Source organism: Pezoporus wallicus, unplaced genomic scaffold, assembly GCF_028554395.1.
Source record: "Pezoporus wallicus isolate ANWC-B61680 ecotype Strahan unplaced genomic scaffold, APGP_CSIRO_Pwel_v1 contig_7962, whole genome shotgun sequence".
Lineage (NCBI taxonomy): Eukaryota > Metazoa > Chordata > Aves > Psittaciformes > Psittacidae > Pezoporus > Pezoporus wallicus.
Genome location: NW_026635824.1, coordinates 112,323 through 122,414, shown reverse-complemented (window position 1 = coordinate 122,414; position 10,092 = coordinate 112,323). Strand labels below are relative to the sequence as shown.

Genomic DNA, 10,092 nt, shown 5'->3' with positions numbered 1-10,092 from the left:
CTTAGTTGAATCTGATCCAAATAAATAAACAATAAATAAATAAACAAACAATAAAAAATCCCCTGGTTAGAGCATGTTTAATGGTATACTCCCAACCCAGATAATTCATAGTTAAAGGACTTTCTTGCAATCTCAGCATTGTGCTCTAAAGCATTTATTGGAAAAAGAGTAATCCTTGCCAAAGCCACAGCCAAGTCACTAGCTAAGATAACATATCCTAAGTTTACGTTTCGTTGTTCTTGCTATAGCTAGAGTATTCTACATTGAGGAGAGGATGACAGGCTAAAACAAGAGTAAAGAGAGTATTTATTTCTTTATTTAGAACACATTAGGAACACTGTTCACAGTGCATCACAACAGTGTGACTATATAATGGGGTGATCATAACAGGCTAACTTAAAAAAGGAAAGACAAAGCGCAGATTATAGGCTAGTTGGAAACTGGTGGGGTTTTATCTCCCACAAGCAAAGCTGTACAAATTAAGACTGTCTCATATAATTTCTGCACAGGTAAAAGATTGACTTACTCAATCTGTACACTTTCTTCATTTTGTATAAACATACCATTACTTAGATTAACACTTCCAAACAGTTTACAAACTTCAATCTAAATACAGTATTACATCGCACTGATTTGTCGATTTAAGGTGCAGTTTAGCAAAACCTACAGTAACTATTTTCTTCTGTTCTTAATCAGTTCTCTTTGGCACGCTTCTGTTTTACTTAAGTATAAAAATGTGGGACTAAATTGAGTACGTAACACTGCAGGAACTTCAAGGTTTTTGTCAGCATATGAGTAAAATGTTAAGTTTACCACAAGCTTATTTACAAACAAAGAACTGTATATGAATTTCAGTTTACGTATAAAATGGCTCACAAGTCTAATATGCAAGGCAAAAAATTTTTAACAGCAACTCCTCCCTTAAGAGAGTGATTTTTGCACCATGGAAATCTTGTATAAAATGTTTCAGAAAATTGAGATTTTTATGAGGAAATTCTTGGTGCTTCTAATCCTATAGCAAGCCAACTGAAGACATGACTTTCTGGGTTCAGAAATGCTTCATAAGATACGGTTTAGCTGACATGTTGGCACTGTAGTAGTATTGCAGCTACAAACTTGGGTGTTCAACTGGCAAACAAAACCAAGGAGCAAAAAACCAACCAGTCTTGTGTAAAAAGCTTTGTGACAGTGGCTTCCTTCTAAAAAATGTATGCCTCCTTATCCCAATGAGGAAAGGGTTAGAATTTGCACTATGTGTTGCTATATAGTCTGTTTTCATCTTCATGACCCCTGCTTACCTTTGGGCTGATAAATATTTGGTTAGAGTCAAAGGTGAGCATACTTATGTCTACTTCTGATGGAAAAGTGCTAGGAGGCCATCAAAATGGACCTAAATCAGTGAAGTATCACTTTAAAAAAGCTGTGAAAATGCCAGAAGAGCAAACCCACAGCAATCTATTTCACATCTGAAGGGCATTCCTAGCAGCTGGCATTCACATGGAAGGCATGGGGAAAACTAGCTGCATAAACACTGGAAATTCTTCCATGCCCAATTTTTTCACAAGTAAAGAAAAATGAAGCCCTGTTCATAGTAAAATACTTAATACAAGGCCTTCCTGGTCTGTTACTTCCTGAATCACCCAAGTGCTATCCCCTCAGCTGCAAAAATGAGTATTTTGGCACATGCAAGTTACAGTAGGTGTCAAGTACAGTGCAATCTGTTTAGAAGGCAAGAATGTTAAAACGGACTTCATACGGGTGCTCTGTAATGTGGGTAACATGTGAAATGCTGTACTACTCCTGAGTAAAACACATTTGGCTGTCCCAGCTAAAATACCTGTTTATGAGCATGCTGACTCCAAAGAGGCATCTCATAGCCTCAGGAATAGTGTATATTCTTAGGAAAAAAAAAAAGAAAAAAAAAGTATTTTACAACTGTCTTTTTCTTCAACCTATCAGCAAGGACTAAAAGTAGTGAGTTTAAATTGTTGGGAAAGGTGATGAGAAGGGGGCAGAACTGGTAAGGAGAATCCGAATCTGTATGTGGTAAATCAAATGGATGTAAGAAGTAATTAGTTATCAATTAGGCTTTAATTTTTTGAGATACTGCATATGGCCATGTCCTTTAATGCTCCTGTTTTACCTGAAAGCTACTGGCTTTAGAACTGAGATGTCTGCGTGAAGGATATGGCATCAGACTTATCCACAGCAAAGCCTCCGTTGACATAGGATTTCTTGGTCTCTGTTTCATCATTATCAAGAATTGTTGTTTCCAAGGCGAAAGGATTGACTATGTTGACTTCGGAGGTGACATCCATCTGCTCCAGCTCCTTTTTAGAGAGCTTCTCCACTACTCCTGTACCAAAGGCATCTCCCAAGACATTTACCATTGTTCTGAATCGATCCCTATGGAATAAAACTGTTGTCAGACAAACTATTCTGTGTGTTACTTAGAAAACAATCATTTTAGTAAAAGTAAGCTACTCTAGCAAATGCAGAGTGTCTTTTGCCCAGTGCAGATCTGGGGTAATTCTGTAACTGAAAGGAAAAAATGATGTACAACAAGAAACAGAATTTTCTGCTCTGTATTTGAAGAAACCTGGAGTCACTTTCATGACAAATTACTTTGTACAGAGTGTGCAAAACTGCAAGTCATGTCACTAGTCTGTTACAGCAGTAATCACACTGCGGTGCTCAGCCTTACAGAATGTTGTTGGGAACACTTCTCAGGCCCTGAAGCATGCTACACAGCTGGTTCTATGTGATGAGACTGTTTTTGTTGGGAGAAGACTCTGTGTGGTGCAGCAGAAGAGACTGAATTGTGCCTTTTGTCTTTCTAACAGTCTCTCAGCCAGAGGAGCACTTAGACCAGTATCTTCAGTATTCTGGCCCAAAGCCTGGAAATAGGAAAGGCCATCTTCTCTTAGCTTCTCATTGTTGTAAGGTTGAAGTACAAAGCTGTAATAAGTTTGTCACTTTAAAGAAATACAATACTTGTGTACTGTTGATTTTTCTCCCAACAAAAAGTGACTTGCAAGCCTTAAAAATCTTCCACTATTTGGCAGAGGAGCAACAGAACCGTGCAATATAGCAAAGTTTGAAAATGAACATTTTCAAGTAGGGACTGTGGAAGGTCACGCTTCCCTGTTTTAATTCGCAGCTACACAGCCCTGAAAGGGCTCTCTGGCAGAATGAGTTGCTCTGATATATTTACAAATAAAAGCGACTAAAAATGCAATAGTGAAGTGAATCAGTGTATCTCATATATATATTCTTTTACTACAGCTGCTGAACTCCACTGCTAAAAAGGACCCATGTGTTCTCCAGGTAAGGAAATACATATTAGGGAAAGGAAGAGAGAGGTGTAAACTAAAATTCTGGTGGGATTAGTGTGACAAGTGGGGAAACCAGCCACACTGGAAACTCATCTTTCACAATACTTCTCAAATTTTTTCTATTCCTCATTAAAAACATAGAAGTTCTCCTCAAGCCTATGTAATAAAACCTTGGCAAGTTCAGAATTAACTAGAGGATTGTTAATAACCCACTTCTAGTGGGTTGCATAATAATACATTTTAGGCAATAAGTACAAAAGGTGAAAGTGTTAATAATCTACATGGCATCACAATGTGCATTCCATCTGCTGAGGTGCAAAATGCACTGGCAATGATCCCTTGCACATGAAATTAATCTTTAATTTGCTTTGCACAGCAAGACACCTTAATCTGAAAAACATTTAAATTAGAAACAGCTTGCATTCTTTGTCTGTTTCATAGTGGAACAGGTAGTTCCCACGTGGTAAATTGAGGACTTTCAAAGCAGAGGCAAGTTTAGATCTGCAAAATTATGTGAGAAATAAGGAATCAACCATTCTTTTTCTCTCTCTCTCTCACTCCCATAAAAGAATTAGAGGGCATCAAATAAAATTATTAGAATGTAGATTAAAACAAAACAAAATATCTGTCTGTACAATACATTGTTCAGTTGGAGAATTCCCTTCTGCAGGACTTGTGGAAATCTGAAAGTTTATATGCACCCCAAAAGCAATGAGGCATTTATGGGAGAAGAAACCTATTGAGAACTGTTAAAAACAAAAACCACCTCTACCTCAGGCACTCTGTGACCTGCAGTTTGCAGGAGGGTAAGACACTACTTTGGAAAAAGAATAAATGTACATTTCTTTTCTTCTTCCATTTTTTAGATAGCTGTGCTGATCTGGGAGTTTGTATTGATCTTCACCATCCTTAACACAACTCAACACCTACTAGGAAAAGAGAGCTGGAGAAAATGAAATGGTTGTGGAGCACAGCAAACAAATCTATTACGCCATGTGGCAGACAGTTGATAGGGAGAATGTACTTGTGGCTGGAGCTGTTTTGTTTGGAGCAGTTATGCTTATACAGACTGGCATTTCTCTCTACTGCTTGCAAAAGAGAGTTATGTAATCAAATAAATTATATATATCTGTGAAACACACAGGTTGCTGCCAGAAATCCTTCAAGAAAATTATTAGAAAGGGTAGGGGAGGAACAGGACTCTACCTTGAGTGTAAATATAAGCCTAAGAAAAGGCCATGCAGAGACTATGAAATGATTAAGATCTCTGCATTAATACTGATGAAATATTATCCATGTTTAGTTATGGCAAATGAACAAGACCTTGATTTGAGCACTAAAGCTTGCACAATTTAGGAGGCAAATCCTGTTACTCTTTCCCAGTGAATCATGGAATAAAACTGAATGCTGACATCCTTCTGAAGTCCAGAACACACTCTGTGACTCTTTGGCCTTTTGAAAAAGTAGCAGAGAAACATCTCAGTATAAGTTGAACAGAAAAGATTTACAGATTTGTGTTGAAAATGCTTCTCTGAACTGCTTAAGGACTGGGGGATTTTGATGCACTGTGAGGAGAGATGGCTGGGATCAGGATAAGGAATGCTTTCTGAGTTTGTATGTGTGTATTTGCTGATCAAGGTGGTGCTGGGACTGTGAAAACCTCTCAGTCAAGAACAGCCATGGCAAAGTAAAGCTGGCAGTACAGACTCATGTACAGCCTGCCATGGGTGTACATGTGGAGTCCAAGACCAACTTTGCTTAGTTCATGTTGTGCTCCACTACCTCTTCACCGGTGTATGAATTTTATGTGCTTTGTGGAAAACAGCTGAGATGTTCTGCTTATGATTTTGATGAATGGTGTATGAATTTAGCATAATACAGTGGCAGCTGACATGCCAGAGGCACTCCTTGGTATGCTTATAATTTATTAATGCTGTGGTCACTGTTTTAAGGTTGATAGCACCTCTGGATGTGAGGTTATTCACTGCCATCCCATGCAGCGGGACCCCTCTCAGAATTAAAGCCATTACTGCATTCAACTCTATATTGAACAAGCCCGGCCGTAAGTATAGTCTTTGGCCAATTCCTGCAACAGTCTTAAATGGTTTTGCTACTTTTTCAGACCCACATGTTCCCACACAACTTATTCAAATATTAAAAAGGCAAGAAAAACAATTAAAATATCAAGTGCCTTAAACTTACAGAAGCCAGTCAACTGCAATTATCAGAGTAACATCTTCAGCAGGTAGGCCAACAGCAGTCAGTACTATCACCATGGTGACAAGTCCGGCTTGGGGGACGCCTGCAGCCCCAATGCTAGCAGCTGTAGCTGCAACACTAAATGACAAACAAAGCCCAGAAAAGGCATTCAGAATACATGTTGCTCACAGAAACTCAATCTTTTGGCACAAATAGGCTTGTTTCACTGCAAGAAAGAAGCCCAAATGTGCATGAATGGTACCTACTCAAAGTCTGGTGACAAGTTCATGGGATATGTGATGTATAGATACTGCTACAGTTACACTGCAGAATAACACGCAAGGCAGGATAAACAAGCAAGATGGATGGATCAAAGATAGAGGCTGAGCTGGGTTTGCAAATGCTTGCAGTGGAAGAATAATAGTGATTTCCAGAACAATACTGTATACCTGCTGCATGTCCTAGCCCATCCCACCTCCTCATCAGGTTGCCCAGGGAAGGCCTTGGACCAAGAAGTGAGAATGCTTCTTTACTTCCTGTGCTATGAATGATAGTTTCGAGTTTTCCCGGGATGTCCGAAGTCAATGCAGCATTCATTAAAAAACCCACCTCCAACAAAATGCATGTGATGGCTTTAGTCTTACCTAATGGTAACTATTTGGCCAGTATTCAGCTGTAAGTCGTTGAGCTGTGCAATAAATATAGCTGCTACTGCTTCATAAAGAGCGGTGCCATCCATGTTGATGGTAGCTCCAACTGGAAGAACGAACCTGGTAATTCTTTTGTCAATGAAGTTTTTTTCTTCTGCACAACGGAAGGTGACAGGCAAAGTTGCTGAACTGGCACAGAGATAAACACATAAAGTAAGTGCAGGCAACAGCATAATATTTCCTTTATCTTTCTTTCTTCTCAGAGCATGATCTGCTCTAAGACTCAAATGGAGAGCTAAGGCATGCAGGAAGGCAGCACTATGAAAAAGCAAAGTAACTGTTGTTACCTCTTCTAATTAGGGGAAAAAAACAATAGTCTCAGCTATCCTCAAGATTACAGAGTAAATCGTCATGACTGACGTCATCTATCTGGACCTGTGTAAACCGTTCGACACTGTCCCACACGACATTCTTGTCTCTAAATTGGAGAGACATCAATTGGATGGATGGACCACTTGGAGGATAAAGAACTGGCTGGATGGCTGCACACAGAGTGTGCTCAATGGCTCAATGTCCAGCTGGAGATCAGTAACGAGTGGTGTCCCTCACAGATCAGCGTTGGGACCAGTCTTGTTTAACATCTCTGTCGCTGACGTGGACAGTGGGATTGAGTGCACCCTCAGCAAGTTTGCTGATGACATCAAGCTGTGTGGTTCAGTTGATACCCTGGAGGGAAGGAATGCCATCCAGAGGGACCTTGACATGCTTGTGAGGTGGGCTGATGCCAACCTCATGAAGTTTAACCATGCCAAGTGCAGGGTCCTACATCTGGGTTGGAGCAATTCCAGGCACAGCTACAGGTTGGGCAGAGAAGAGATTCAGAGCAGCCCTGCAGAGGACTTGGGGGTGTTGGTCAATGAGAAAATGAACATGAGCTGGCTGCAGTGTGTGCTCGCAGCCCAGAAAGCCAACTGTATCCTGATCTGCATCAAAAGGAGCATGACCAGCAGGTCGAAGGAGGTGATCTGGCCCTCTACTCTGCTCTTGTGAGACCTCACTTGGAGTATTGTGTGCAGTTCTTGTGTCCTCAACGTAAGCAGGACATGGCACTGTTGGAGCAAGTCTAGAGAAGGGCCATGAGGATGATCAGGGGGCTGGAGCACCTCCTATATGAAGACAGGCTGAGAAAATTGGGGCTGTTCAGCCTGGAGAAGAGAAGGCTGCGTGGAGACCCCATAGCAGCCTTCCTGTATCTGAAGGGGGCCTACAAGGATGCTGGGGAGGGACTTCTCATTAGGAATGGTAGCAATAGGACAAGGGGTAATGGGTTCAACAGGGGAGTTTTGGGTTGGATATAAGGAAGAAGTTTTTTGCTGTGAGAGTGGTGAAGCACTGGAATGGGTTGCCCAAGGAAGTTGTGAATGCTCCATCCCTGGCAGTGTTCAAGGCCAGGTTGGACAGAGCCTTGGGTGGCACGGTTTAGCATGGGGTGTCCTGCCTATAGCAGGGGGGTTGGAACTTGATGATCTTAAGGTCCTTTCCAACCCAAACTATTCTAAGATTCTATGATATGTGTAGCCACAGAAACAGTGCAAAGGCTTAAAATGTAGTGTCTAATGAATCGTCTCCCCCTAAGAGAAGCTGGTGTAAGGCCAGCACAATCTGTAGTGCCCCTTTGGGTACTACAGAAATAATGATGAAACTTCCAGGGGACTGAGAACTGTCCAGGTTAAATCAGGGTATGTAACAAAGCAGCAGTAAAATCAGAGCACAAACAAAGCAATTACTACTAAGAACATTACAGAAAATGAATATTTGTTTACCTGGAAGAAATCATGAGGGCTGTCAGAAGTGCCTGAGCCATCCCCATGGCAAATTGAAAAGGATTTTTCCTCACTATTATGAAATAGATTAGTGGCAGAATTATAATGGAATGGATCGCAAGTCTGCAAAACAAAATGGACTAGTGAAATAAATGGATTTATTTCATTGCCTTGTAATAACAGGTATCTTAGTTCTGCCCTCAAGTACACGTATGAAACTCTGTGTTCAAAATCTAGAGATTATACCATCTGAAAAAAAATGCAGATTAATACTGTCTAAACTTTATTTTGGAAGGGGGAAAGGTTATTAATTTTCTTTCAAAAAAAAAAAGAGAATTAACTAATATATTATTTAAAGTAATTTTAAGCTGATGAAGATGAGAAAACTGAAGTAATAAATAATATTTGAACTCATATGCAGAGCGCGATTTGAATGCTAAAACACTCCACTCTCTTACCAAATCCTTACAATACAGATTAGCGACAAATAAGAAAAATAAACCTAATTAACTTTTTAAAATTATGTGCCTTTATTATAGAATATGCTTGGAATTAAAGGTTCCCAGTCACGGGCAGATGAAGTCCACATCTTTCTGCAGAAACTTAAAACATGATCATCTAACAAATGTCCACACTTATTTTGTGGAAAACTCTGTAAACTTAAATCTACAATTAAAATGTAGTGAGATATTTCAGACTGTACAAATGAGATATATCTAGTCTCACTATCTTTCACATTCTAAGTTGCTGAAATACTGTATTTTGCAACTATAAATTTTTAAACTTAAGTATGTTGACACGCAAAAGATCAAACTGTCCTCTTGACTTTGGCTGCTCAGATGTATTTGCCTGGATATTTGGGTGGGCTTTAGGGACAAATTAATCCTTCAACTTGTGCACTGATTTTGAATGTTGTGCATTAATCCTGAATGCTTATTAGTGCAGAATTTTGTGGGCATTAGATTAGAGGTAAACAGTCTCCTGTGAGCATGAGATGTCATCACAAGATGTCCTTGTGAAGATGTCCTCACAAGATGTTCTTATGACTGTTACTATGGTGTAATAGTGTTTTATGATTTCAGAGCACCTGATAAGGACAGTGATAAATCATGGTACCATATGTTCTATCAAAAACTGGTAATTAAGAGAGTAGTAGCCACAATACTGAAACCCACAAGAGCACCGAAAACCACCCAAAACCCTAACTCTTTGTTTCCCTGGAAAAAATATATTTTTTAAAGCCACAGGCATTAGGATTTTCATTCTGTATGTGAACAAACAATTTATTTAGTGGAATGTAAATAACAGCAACATGTATTGATGAAAATTTGTAAAGAACTCTAGAAAGAAACCTAAGAATTTATACAATGGTGCCTGAGAACAAACTGAATTGTGCAGAACATACAGAAAAATATATAAAGTGGCATGGGTGTTGCTGGGTGTCTTAAGAGAATGTTGATGACAGTAAACATTTTGTTTACATCAAGAAGCATACTGACTTCCTAACAGCTATTCTGAAAAATTTAGAGCTGCGCTTTGTTAGTGGCAGCACAAACATGGCATTGTCCAAAATAAAGCATTTGTGCATATCTGGTTTGCTACTACTGATTTTCATGAAACAAATTTGAATTAATATTTTCAGGCATGAAATGCAACTCACAGCAAGTAGCAAAAAATTAAATACCAAAACTCATAATCAGCAACTGAAAAGAAAAATTCTGTTACGGTTTAGTTGTAAGATAGGAAGAATCTTCTTCCTCAGAATTCCAAAATGTCAGAATCCCAAAATTTTACATTCAGAGATGCAGCTGCCTTGATGCTTTTGGAAGAGACAAAGGCACAGGCAGGAGAGAGTCTGACTGCTGCAGGTTCCTTTTTTTTTTAATTCCACCTCAGACTGTGAGTCCTGGCACTTGTATTATGCCTCCTTGTGGTTTAAGCCAGTAACTCAGAACCACACAGCCACTCACTCACTCCCCGACTTCTTCCCACCTGCTCCCAGAGGCATGAGGAGGAGAATTAAAAGAATGAACTCCCATGGGCTGAGATAAGAACAGTCCAGTAACTAAGGTATAACACAAACCA

General features: G+C 39.6%; 1 protein-coding gene across 2 annotated transcripts in view; it reads right to left on the bottom strand.

Annotated features, from left to right (window-relative positions):
- Positions 1 to 294: 294 nt before the first annotated feature.
- The window catches only part of SLC1A1 (solute carrier family 1 member 1), a 52,031-nt gene continuing 42,233 nt past the window's right edge, over positions 295 to 10,092 (bottom strand). For both annotated transcript variants that reach the window (XM_057398336.1, XM_057398337.1), the window contains 4 exons: positions 8,008 to 8,130; positions 6,179 to 6,373; positions 5,538 to 5,672; positions 295 to 2,406 (listed from right to left, as the gene is read on the bottom strand). In XM_057398336.1, the coding sequence (XP_057254319.1) occupies positions 2,160 to 2,406; positions 5,538 to 5,672; positions 6,179 to 6,373; positions 8,008 to 8,130 (700 nt within the window). In that variant the 3' untranslated portion in view covers positions 295 to 2,159. The remainder of the gene's footprint in view (positions 2,407 to 5,537; positions 5,673 to 6,178; positions 6,374 to 8,007; positions 8,131 to 10,092) is intronic.